The sequence below is a fragment of the Lissotriton vulgaris genome, chromosome 3_1, assembly GCF_964263255.1.
Source record: "Lissotriton vulgaris chromosome 3_1, aLisVul1.2, whole genome shotgun sequence".
NCBI classification, from domain to species: Eukaryota; Metazoa; Chordata; class Amphibia; order Caudata; family Salamandridae; genus Lissotriton; species Lissotriton vulgaris.
The window spans coordinates 1,964,535,110-1,964,547,781 of record NC_141689.1 but is presented as its reverse complement, the minus strand read 5'-3'; the positions used below and the strand labels follow the sequence as shown (position 1 = coordinate 1,964,547,781).

General features: G+C 45.9%; 1 protein-coding gene across 3 annotated transcripts in view; it reads right to left on the bottom strand.

Moving 5' to 3' along the window:
* Window positions 1-12,672, bottom strand: part of CEP44 (centrosomal protein 44) — a 319,162-nt gene that overhangs the window by 30,769 nt on the left and 275,721 nt on the right. For 2 of the 3 annotated variants that reach the window (XM_086962444.1, XM_086962443.1), the window contains exons 9-10: window positions 6,892-7,025; window positions 6,583-6,620 (exon numbers count right to left, since the gene is read on the bottom strand). In XM_086962444.1, the coding sequence (XP_086818570.1) occupies window positions 6,583-6,620; window positions 6,892-7,025 (172 nt within the window). The remainder of the gene's footprint in view (window positions 1-6,582; window positions 6,621-6,891; window positions 7,026-12,672) is intronic. The other variant, XM_086962445.1, reaches the window with a different exon arrangement.

Sequence of the window (12,672 nt, the reverse complement as noted above, 5' to 3'; positions counted from 1 at the left end):
GTCGTCCGTGTGTGGACCAAACAGAGATTTCCCATTGAAGGGCAAATTCAAAATCTTCTTCTGGGCGTCTGGCTTGAGCCCTGTCAGGCGGAGCCAGGCCGAACGACGGGAACAAATACCACTTGAATAGCCATGAGCCGCAAGGTCAGAGGCATCCACTGCGGCGCTAATAACTTGATTGGCTACAAGGCCTCCCTCCTGTATAGTCTCCAGAAAATCTTGACGATCTTCCTTGGGGAGCTTGTCTGTAAAGCGAGTCAGGGAGTCCCAAAGGGACCCGTCGTACCTTCTAAGCAAGGCAGAGGCGCTAGCCACCTTCATAAAGGAAGAAGAGGTGTTGCATACCTTCCTACCAAACGAGTCCATAAGTTTACTATCTTTTTCAGGTGGTACTGAGGAAGAAGTAGAGCCTGCATGGGACTTCATGGCAGCCGCCACAATGATGGAATCCGCAGGAGGATCCGATCTGAGGAACAAGGGATCCTCTGCAGGGGCCTTGTACTTTTTGGCTATCCGAGATGGAACAGATCCCACCACTGCTGGTGTGAGGAAAGTAGCCATAGCTGGTTCTTGGAGGCCGGGGACCAGGGGCAGTAGAGGCCTGGGCGCTGTGCGATGACGGAGGGTATCAAAAATCACAGAAGTGGGAACCACTGAAGTGTGCAGCGTAATATTTAGCTTTTTTGCTCCCCTGCCCAGCACATCGGAGAAAGTCGCGAGGTCATCAATTGGAGAGACTCGGGAAGGAGGCGTAGAGGAGTAGGTCGGAGAGTAATCTCGGTAAGACGACCTAGATGAGGACGACCTTGTGGAAGATCTTGTACGCCGCCTCTTATGGGACCTGTCACGATTCCTGCTGTGACTGTCCCTGGACCTAGAGCGATGTCTTGATAGAGACCTCGGTCTTGGCCGGATTGGAGATCTTGGTCTGACAGGTGTTCTTGGCCGCACTGGAGAACGTGATCTGACTCGAGATCTCGGCCTGGGTGAAATCCTGGGACTCCGAGGAGAACTAGATGGTTTGGCTGGAGTCTTTGCCTTAGACGTGGAATATGTACGGGAGTAATCCGAGCCCGGACTACTCTGTCCAGATACAGCCCCTTGAGAATGTTGAGACATCAAGCTGCCCCCAGATCTGGGCGAAGATTCTGGAGAGTCCTGCACGATGTTCAAGCCAGGAGATGATGATTTGCCTCCTGAAGTCTTAGAACCAGGGGACTCCACCTCTAAATCGTCGACGTCGAAGACGTCTGGGTGACTAGTGGCGTCGAGCGGTGTCTTGATGCTCTCAACGGTGATCGTTCACGTCGAGAAAGGCTCGACTGAGAACCTCGACGTCGATCCGGAGACTTTGACGTCGATCTCCATCGACGTCGATCAGGTGGAGATACTCCATGACGTCGTATCGACAACGACTCTCGACGTTGTGTCGACGATGACCTTCCTCGACGTCGCGTCGACGGCGACCTTTCCTGGCGTCGCCTAGGCGTCGACCTTCTTGACGTCGAAGGATGGGATCTGACAGTCCCTCTCGACGGCGGCCCGCTAGTCAGCGGCGACCTAGATGCCGTCCTAGCTCTCGACGCCGATCCCTTCCGGGGCGGCGGAGAGTGTCTCGACGTTGACGGAAGCCTCGACGTCGACGGAGACTTAGATGTAGTAGCAGCCATGGACTTCGAGCCCGAAGCATGGTGCCTCGACGCCGACTTACTTGACTGCGGCGGAGATCTTCGACGTCGTGAAGATGATCTGGGCCTTTTTGACGGCGACGTTGACGGAGTTCTTCGACCTTCATTCCTCTTTCTGGGGACAGGAGAAGTGGAATGACGCCGTTTTTGGCCGTGCTTGCTTGTAGGAGAAGATCTAGGGGCTGTGGAAGCACCCACCTGGTGACTTTTGTCCATCTCCTGCATGGCATGAAGTCGAATCTTCTCCCTGTCGCGAAGAGTCCGACTTTTAAATTTTTTACAGTGATGGCACTGATCAGGAATGTGTGAAGATGGAAGGCACACAATACACACAGAATGTGGGTCAGTCAGAGCCATCTTTTTGTCACAAGAAGGACATTTCCGGAACAGAGCAGGCATTCTGACAGGAAATTCTTGTGGGTTACCACAGAAAAATAAATCAGAAGCCTTATTTATTCAAAAAATTTCGAAATATAAGAGAAAACTCACAAAAAAACAATTTCAGTTGAAAACTGAAGAGCTCAAGCTCCAGGATCCTCACAGAAGGAGCCGGAAAAAAGAACTGACCCAACTGTCACCTGTGGTGCACCATGGGAGCAGGGGATTACCTTCAGGTCTTAAAGGCACGGTACCCCTACTCTAATGACTTAAAGGCAAGGTGTCAGTTTTCTTTGTTTGCTTTATACTCTACTGCAGCCTACTGGCAAATGCCTGCAATTACAGGTTTTTCCTATGGCAATAAAGCATTGTTGTATACAAATGTTTTCTGCTCTCTTTCTTCCTTAGGGTTTGGAAGAGTACTACTGTATGTATGCTAATTTATGTAATTTTGCGGCAAATTTTGCCAGTTGATATGTATTTTCTATATGCTCCAGGATCCCGCACATGGGCGGGGATTATTCATAGATTAGGACTATTGATGAGTATCCCCTGGATGAGAAATTGCCGTGAAGCAACATACTTAAAATATATACTGGAAAATGTTATCCATAAGGGAGGTATCAACCATTGTGGGGCAGCACATTATACATCTATCGTTATAGATTTGGGGCTCAGACTTTTTTGGAATGATCCTGCCTCCATCTGTCCAGATACAATCAAACGAATTAAGGAAGAGGAATATTCACGAAAACCAAAAAGCATGATTGTCACCGAGAGACCAGCCACACTGACAGCTAATTATCTATCAATAAAGCAAATAATGGGATTTGAACATTACCTTAACTGCATACAGCCGGAAACATGAAGCACTTTATATATCAAGTTTAGACTTGGTACACTCCAACTGCAACCAGCTTGGCTAAATGGAATAGGTTGTCCGCCATTATCAATGATAAGCAAGATACTTACCTGCAGTAGCGCGTTATCTGGTAGAGACTATCTAGCTGTAGATTCCTTACCTTCTAATTTCCCAGGTGTCAGGCTGGATCCGAAAACTTTTGCTCGTGCAATACGCCTTGCACGCGCCGTCAGGTGGCTCCATTCCTCTCTGCATGACGTGGTTAGCGTTGGTTATGACATCGTGGTCACTTATATAGGTGACACCTAGGCACGCGGAAGTAAGTACTTTTACTTTTTTTCCACACCAGAAGCGCAGAGCCACGAAGTAACTGACGGAATCCTATGCAAAACTAGGGCCCTGAAAAGGGGTGCAACAAAATTAGTCCGCAATGCGGGGAGGCATGGGTGGGCCTGTGAGCATTCTGTAGCTTGATTACGTCTCTACCAGATAATGCGTTACCGAAGGCAAGTAACATATTCATCTGATAGAGACCTTATTGCTGCAGATTTCTTACCTTTGAATTAGATACTCAAGCAATACTCTCCAGACAGTGGGTTACGGACCTGACTGCTGAGGCATTCGTGCTTAGCAAACATGTGCATAGATGCTATTGCTGCTGCCTGACAGATGTCCAGAACTAAGACACCCCGAGCCAAGCCCTTAGTTGCAACTTTTCGCCTGGTGGAATGGGCCCTTAATCCCTCAGGGGGATGCTTCTTAGCCAGGGCATAGCAGATCTTAATGCAGAGAACAACCACAGAGAAATGATCCTTTTCTGCACTGTCCGCACCTTCTTAGCTCCCACATACCCCACACAGAGTTAGTCGTCCACCCAGATACTCTTTAGTGCGATCAAGGTAGAACAATAACGCTCTTTTTTGGGTCCAGGCAGTGGAGATGCTCCTCTTCTTTAGTGGGATTCGGGGAGCAGAATGAAGCACCACTTTATTTGGAAAGGACATCATGTAGGGGGGCATACAATATAGCGCCTGAAACTCACTCACAGTCCGGGCAGATGTTATCACCCCCAGAAAGGCTGTCTTCATAGTAAGCAACCGGAGGGGACAGTTGTGCAAAGGTCCCACTGCTGGTCAAGGGTAAGAAGAAAAGGAAGATCAAAAGAAAAATAAGCAGAAAGAGGGTCAATAAAACTTTCCGTACAGTATAACTCAAATTACGGCCAACTGCAGGCATATACCATCTTAGTAGAGGGCTGCCTGGCTACCAAAATAAAGTTGCATACTTCTGGAGGAAGGTCTAAAGCCATCAACTGCTGCCACTCAATCTGCATGCATAGAAGTTAAGAGTTGACAGGTTATGGTGGAGAACCCTCCCCTGAAGCTGCGATAGAGGATCCTCCCAAGGGGGCAGCCTGATCGGAGGATCGATGCTCATTTTCAGAAGCTCTGGATACCACACTCTCCTTGTCCAGTCCGGCGCCATGAGAATGAATTGGGCCCAGTTGTTCCTGATCTTCTTCAGAATACTGGGCAGTAGTGATATGGGCGGAAAGGTGTACAGCAAGCCTGAGCTCCACTTGCGACAAAAGGCATCGCCGAGCGATAGCCGCCTTGGAAACTCCAGTGCGCAGTATTGCTGACACTGTGTGTTCTCTTCAGAGGCCAACAGATCTAACCAAGCATCTCGCCAGTGCTGAAAGAGACCTTGCACCACCTCCGCCTGGGGATGCCATTTGTGATCCGTTAGGCACAGACAGTTGGTTAGTCTGCCATGGCGTTCAGAGTACCTGCCAGGTGTTGAACCACCAGGGTTATGTCCTGCTGTTCCATCCATGTCCATGGACACAGGGGCTCTCGGACAAACGGTCCACGACCCCACCCTGCCCTGCTTGTTGCAGTACTACATGGCAGTGGTTTTGTCTGTGAACACCTAAACTAACTTCCCCTTGACAGAGGGAAGAAATGCCTTCAATGCCAATCGAATCGATCGAAGCTTCAACACATTTATGTGGAGCCCAGACTCCGCTGGAGCCTAGTGTCCCCTGATCTCCCCGTCTCCCAAGTGGCCGCCCCATCCCAGAAGTGACGCTCCTGTCACAATTGTGAGATCTGGTTGGGGAAGGGAGAGAGGTCTGCCGTTGACCTAATCGAGATTCGTCAACCACCACTGCAGATCTCTTGCAGTTCTATCGGAGAACGGGACCACATTGGTGAGGTTTCCCAGATGATGTGCCCACTGGAACTTCCGGTCCTACTGGTCAGCCTGCATATGACTCCTGGCATGCTTTATCAACGGAATGCAGGAGGCCATGAGGCCTAACAACCTCAGAGTCAGTCTCACTGAAATCCAGGATAAAGGCTGAAACATCGGAATCATAACCTGAATATCCTGGACTCACTGCTCGGAAGGATAGGCCCAAAACTGCACTGTGTCCAGAACACCCCTGATGAAAGGGAGTGTCTGAGAAGGAGTGCGATGTGACTTTGGCACGTCTATAGAGAACTCCAGCAAATGCTGGAGGTTCACCACAGTCTGAAGGTGGGAGACGACAGTCTGGGGCGAGGACGCCTTCAACAGCCATTCATCGAGGTAGGGGTAGACGGATACCCCTAACCTTTGTAGATGAGCTGCGACCATCGCCATCACCTTTGTGAACACCGAGGAGCACTGGTAAGGCCCAAGGGGAGCACAGTAAACTGAAAGAGTTTGAGGCCTACCTTGAACCACAGGTAACGTCTGTGGATCAGCTGGATGGGGATGTTAAAATATGCATTCTGCAGGTCCAACGCTACCATCCATTCTTCTTGGTCTAGGGCAGACCAGAGCTGAGCTAAAGTAATCATCTTGAACTTCTGATTCTTGAGGAAGAGATAGACAGTCCAAAGATCTAAAATGAGCCACAGCCCTTTGTTCTTTTATGGAAATAGAAAGTAGCAGCAATAACAGCCACTGCCTACTTCTGAATCGGGACCCCCTCTACATCGCCCCTGGCCAGGACCGCTGTAACTTCCTTTTGGAGCAATTGTAAATGATGCTCCGCCAGCCGTTCTTGATTTGAGAGGAGGAACCATGCCTAGAGCGTTGGTGCTCCATACTTACTTAGTCGACGGACGACAGTTGAGCCGAAGATTAAGTCCGTTTAGACATCTTCTTGTGACTCTTCCCAGAGGGTTCCGATGACCTTGAATGGGACGAAGAGAACTTGGGGCTCCAGGAGCCATAGCTCGACAGTCCAAGCACAACTTCGAGCCGCGCTCGAGACACCAGAGACAGACGAGGTGGGGGTTGGTAACCAACATCATGCAGTGACAGGCACCGCAAGGTTTAAACCTAGTCTTCCTCGAAGACATCCTCGCACACAATAGAAAAGCATTCCAAAGTGGACAAAAAGTAAAAAAAGGCCTGTCAAAAAGCAACAGAGGGGTAGCTCTTACGAGATCTGCGCTTAACGGGCGCTAAAAGAAAAAACAGACGTCCGCGCGCATGGGTGGCACCTGTATGTATTTTAGCAGTTTGCAAATAATGTTTTGTAGCTATCATTGCTATTATTAATCATCTATGGCTAAGGTTTTTGCGGAAAACAATAAAGTATCCCATTTTCAAGCTAAGCACAAGGCTGGACAGACAATGTTGTAGATTACTATTACTTACATTTTGTTTATTCGTTCCATTCTCTCTCTGGTTGTTTTCTATAATAAAACCAATAATAAAGATATCACAAGGAATTCCAAATTTCATACAGATTTCTTAAATTCAGTTTTGAAAAGGCCATGGTTTGTGAAGGACCGCATGCCAGTATATTTTAAAAATAAAAACAAAAACAGCAATGTTTACACGAATTTGAAGGATTTTACAAACACTTTTAGTTTAATTGTTGTAAGGAGTTTCAACACCAAGAGGAAATTTGTTATGTTGACCTTTAATAAGTAGTTCAGCAAAGCATGTGACAGTTGTCCTTACCTTTGAAACTGCAGTCAAGCGCGCATAATTTATGGCCATGTCTTTGGGAGAAGAGTCTGCGGATAGTAGTGAGCTGTAGCCAGACGACTGACGATTAAAACTCTCGGGCATCTCTTCTTTCGTCCCATTATCTGCTAAAACAGTATTCTTATTTACCTTTATCTTTCAGCTTATTCGCAGTAGCTGTCAAACATTGAACTGTATTAATTACAATAAATCATTTGTAAAAAGTATGTTGTTACAAAATCTGCCAACACTGGTAGATGCACACGATATGTTTCTCCTAGTCCATGATGTTAACACGGAGAAGAGAATGCAACCTGGCAAAGGAGCCTTCACATAGAAGCAAATACATGTTTGTAGTGAAGATAAGGGAGCTTTCAACAGAGACCAGTTTTCATTCCTTTCATTTGTCTGGCATTAATATCCCTGTGCTATGTTTCTATGCAGACTTATTGGCTTTAGCAATGCTTTTTAAGTCTTTCCTCTCAACTATGGCTTGTGGTTCCAGAAAAGAAAACTGGGTAGAGCAACTGGAAAACACAAATAGCTGGCATTCGGAAATAGCATACAAATGCATACTCTCGTTTTAGTAGCTCAACAAGTGCACTGAATCTTATCCATCTGTTTGCACAAATGCTAATCAAAATATGTAAATCCAGCGCCTTATCCTTTTGCTGATGTGTTGTTGTATAAATACTCCTAGAGGGGATTTCCACCAGGTCCCCTTACAATGATGACGGAAGGCAATAGCAGAGGGTCACCCAGCCCTCGGCGGATGTTCTTTCCTTTTTTTTTTTTATAAATATGAACCCCTTTTAGAGGATGAAACTACTTATTGCCTGGTGAGCGGGTCAAAGGAGTTTGTCTGAGCCAGACCCATTATGGGCACCAGCAACCTACTGGAATGAGGGGCCAGTGATGTAAAAGTTACTTCCTTCTGTAACGTAATAGCTTGTTGAGATGTAACAAGAGATGCTAATATAGACCACAATCAGTACTATATTTTTGGCGCCCAGCCGGGCGTAGAGTAATTTATTAAGAATAACATAGAATTACATTGACCTAGAGAGGGTCAAAATATGAACAACAAGATAGGGTACAGTCCTGTACCTATACCGCAAGGTTGGAAAACCAATAGAGTCAAGCAAGGTAGAAGGAAGGAAAGAGGTTTTTCAGGCAAGAAGAAAAGATTTTTAGAGCCAAAGGGTGGCTTGCGATTTCAATAGATAGTTTCGCAAAATACACCCAACAGTGTCAACAATTGATTATACACATTAGATCATATGTAACACTGTTTAAAGCGTCGACGTTTCGATCCCTAAGGGCTCTTAATAAAATGGGATCATCATCAGGACAATTTACAATCATAGCCTGTATTACAATGCGAATGCCTGTAAGGAAAAAGGGGTGAAAAAATAGAAACATAAAGTAAGGCATCCGCCTGAATTGATAAGAATTTAAAACCAATCGACAGGGCCCAAGTGCTACTTATTAGGGCCGTTGCTGTGTTACTACTCGCGGACAATTGACTAGTGTGAAGGTGAGTAGTGATATTCATATCGTTTAAAAACAAGGTGAAAAAACGGCGCAGTGACATGGTGATAGATCTATATCAGTGAAGATGGTGGTATCTTCTTTGTGCGCAATTCTTAAAGCATGTGCAGTGGTTCCGTGAGTCGGATTTGGGAGCATGGTTGGGTTCAATTGACATGCGGTGGTGGTGAAAGTGGGTGAGGGATACGGGTGGGCAATCAGACTGTCTGTGGGCAGTCATCAAGCCATGGTCAGGACAAATACCTTCACAAGTCCAAGATCAAGGTCGTGATGCCATGATTGTTCTTTGTTGGAGAGGATTTCTCTTTCCGGCTCTTGGAGCTGATTGCTGTATGGTAAAAGAACATTACCATGAGCGGGGTTATGAGGGCAGTGATGCCGAGGTCGAAGGGATAAGGATTAAGGCTTACCTGGCTGCACTTTGGGCAGCCGTGGGGTGGAAGTAGAACAAGATGGTTTCTTCCCGTTTTAAGAGTAGGTTGACTCCTTTGTTTTGATCCGCAGACTCAATGCTAAATAACAAGGATTAAAGTTAGGACAAGCCCTCCTAATGGCTGTGGGGTCGAAGTCTGAGCTGCGTTTGGGAGTGGGCTTACCTGACTTCTCGATGGAAGCGGCGGTGGGGTGGTGGGAGAAACTCAATGGTCTTCTCCCCCTTCAGTGGCAGCGCGAATCCGTGTCTCGTGAGTTGGTCTTTTTAAAGCCGGAAATTGATAAAGGAAGGACTAGGTACCACTTCCTGGTACTTGGCGGCCATCTTTGAGTGGCAAGGTCGGGATGGCCGAAGTACAACTTGGTTGTGTTTACAGTGGCCATTTTGGGAAGGGCGTGGGTGATGACGAACAATTAGAGTGAGTAAATTGTGCAGTTTTGTGCTCATAACCACTAGTAGTGAAGGCCGTCTGTGCTCCTCATTCATACACATTGGATTTGACAGCAAATTAAGAACACATTGTTTTAGTCTTCACATTTCCATATTCTCAAAGTCTTTTCAAATTGTAATGATACAGGAAAGTCATTTATGTACATCAAGTTGGGCATTCAGAGTAGGGATGTCCAATCCTCTGTCCGATTCAATCCATTACGAATAGAGTCTAGCAATATGATACACTTCAGCTCTTCTTTATTCAGGAGACTGGACATGCTCGCCCCTCTCTGGGGAAATTTCAGTGCCTTCAGTACAGTCCAACGGATGTCATCCTTATCATGGTAGGTCTCCAGGAAGTGTTCCACCAATGGGGCATTTGGCGTACGGCATCTAATGCGGCTCCTGTGCTGGCAGATCCGGGTCTTGATTTTTTGAGATGTTTGCCCAACATAATTTTTGTTGCACGGACATTGGATCAAATAAATAACAATGCTAGTGTTGCAATTTGTAAGTGTGTTGCATTTAAAGGTGACATTATCAAACACAAAGCTTTTCCCTTCAATTGTTAAGTTACACACTGTACAACCACCACATTTAACGTGTCCGACAATGGGGGACAGACCCCATGCTGACTCAAGAGTGGAAGAATGGGTAGGACTTGGTAGTGCTGCACGAACCAGATGGTCCTTTAAATTCTTGCTCTTTTTAAATGCAAACAAGGGACGTTCGATATCTAGAATTCCAGCATTAATTACTGGCCAATGTCTTAGGATCATTTTTCTCAAGTTGTTGGAAATGGGGGAGAATGTTGTCACACAGGCTATCCTGTCCATGTTTTTCTTTGGGTTTGGGACAAGAAGCGTTTCACGCGGGCGATACCAGGCCCTTCTGAGGGCGTTTTTGACTATTTTTCTTGGGTAGCCCCTATTTTTTAGTTTGTTGGCCAGGGTAGTGCTTTCTCGAAAATAATCCTCCTTATGGGAACAGTTTCGCCTGATTCGTAAGAATTGGGAAAATGGTAGGGAGTCCCTCAGAGCCCTAGGGTGATTACTTGAGTACTCTAACAAGGTATTTCTCTCCTAGGTTTTCTATAAAGCTTTGTCAGTAGCTCGCCATCCTGGTGGAAAATTGTCAAATCCAGGAAATTTATGGAGTTCTTGTCAGATGTTGAGGTGAATTGGAGTCCCAAACAGTTATTGTTCATCCAGTGTAAAAAGTGGCGCAGTACATTGACGTCTAATCTCCATATCATGAAGATGTCATCAATGTATCTGCGCCACATGATGATACCAGAGAAGAAAGGATTGGAGGGTACAAGAATTGCCTGTCTTTCTATTTCGTCCATAAACAATATGGCCAGGTTCGGGGCAAAAATGGCGCCCATGGAGGTCCCCTTGATTTGCTGGTAGAAGTGACCTTGGAATGTGAAAAAATTCTTAGTCAAGCAGAGTTCCAATAACTTGCAAATGAAAGATGTTGGAATAGCATGTGGGCGGGGGCGGCTATCTAGAGTTCTCTGTATAACAAGTAAAGCCGCTGTTTGTGGGATATTCGTATACAGAGACTCCACGTCCATGGTGCACAAGGTATTGGTCAGGGGATTGAAGGGATGGTGCTCGATCAGGTTGATCATGGACATGGAGTCACGTACATAGCAGAGTGTTGGGGGGACAAATTATTTTATAAAGAAATCGACAAAAGCCCCTAAGGGTTCCAATATGGAACCACAGGCCGAGACAATTGGGCGGCCTGGGGGGGGGGTACTGAGATTTTTATGAATCTTCGGTAGAGTGTAAATTACCGGGGTTCTTGGACTTTTCACGTTTAAGTAATTAAATTCTTTTTTGGTCAGGAAGCCTTCTGATACTGCCTCAGTTGTTATTTTCCGTATTAGTTCCTGAATGGACTTGGTCGGGTTGGATGCGAGCCTAAGGTAGTGGTCTGTATTGTTTAGCTGTCGTTGGATTTCAGCTGTGTAAGAGTCAAGCTCCTGTATAACAAGTCCACCCCCTTTATCTGCACTTTTGATCACTATTGAATCATTATTTTTTAGAGAGCTAATGGCCTCTTTTTCTTTTAGTGTGATATTATATGGTATGAACTTTCTTTGTTGTTTCATATTTGAGAGGTCCTTAAGTACTAATTTTTCGAATGTAGTGACCTCTGGCGGTATCAAACTAGCCGATGGTAAAAAGGTCGAAGGAGGGCGGAAAGGAGTTTAAGCATTTATTTCCGGGGATGGGCGAATTTGAAAAATCCTTTTAAGCGTACTCGTCTGAAGAATCTTAAGAGTTCGGTATGTAGCTCCATAAAGTTAGGTGCCACAGTTGGAACAAAAGTGAGGCCTTTTTTCAAGAGAGAGTTCGTCTTGTGCCAGCAAGTGAGTGGAAAGATTAAAGATTGGGATGGTGTCTACTGTGGAGGTAGTCTGTGTTACCATTGGTAATAATTGTTCCTTGTCCTCCGTTCGCCTGGTGGGTTGACCCATCTCTGGGGTTTTTTGACACGCCCTCGTTGAGGTGGTTCTTGCTGGCCTCTCGGTAAAAAAGTACTCGAGTTCTGATGTGCTCCACCACGTCTCGATGTACTGGATCCTTCACCGGCGTCTGAATTGTCAGACGACTCAGCCGAAGTATCGGAGAAACCTACCAGGTTTTGTCTCCTATTGAATCTACTCCACGGTCTATTTTGTTGGGGGTTGTTGTAAGCCTTAGTCGTGTAAAAGTCCTTTTGCAAGTAAGGGTAAGTTGTTTCGATGTTAAAGGATTTTATGTCCTTTTTAACTTTGTTTGATTTTTTATTCTGCTCAATTCTGTAGAACTCTGCAACAGTTTTATCTATCTGTTCTATTAGTTTTTTGCTGTCAGCGATAGTGTCAGGATCCTCAAGCTGTTTTAGGATTTCGGCAATTTCTGTCTCTAGTGATGTTAAAGTTTCAGACGCTGTATCAATGCCTAATGCCAACCAATGGCGGGAACAAGTTGTCCCTATGTAGCTAAACCCTGATATATATTTTGGGTTGTCCGTAAAGATGCCTGGTATATTCCGAACTTGGAGGCCTAAGGGGATTACCTCAGCTTTGAGATAGTCAGTTAACATCAACACCATAAACTGTAGGCGGACTTGCTTTTTCTTCAGTTTTTCTAATTGTTCAGGGAGTGAGGTATTTACTTGGTTAGAGATGTCTGCATTTTCCGAAAGTCGTCTAGTCGTCTAGGTTGTCTAGACGACCAGACGACCGCATGTTTACGAGACGCTGATACCCGACATATGGTTTTTACCTCATCTTTTCCGTTTCTGATTGACTACAACTGACTGATGGCATATTTTGAGCATATAATCCGTTATCTTCACAC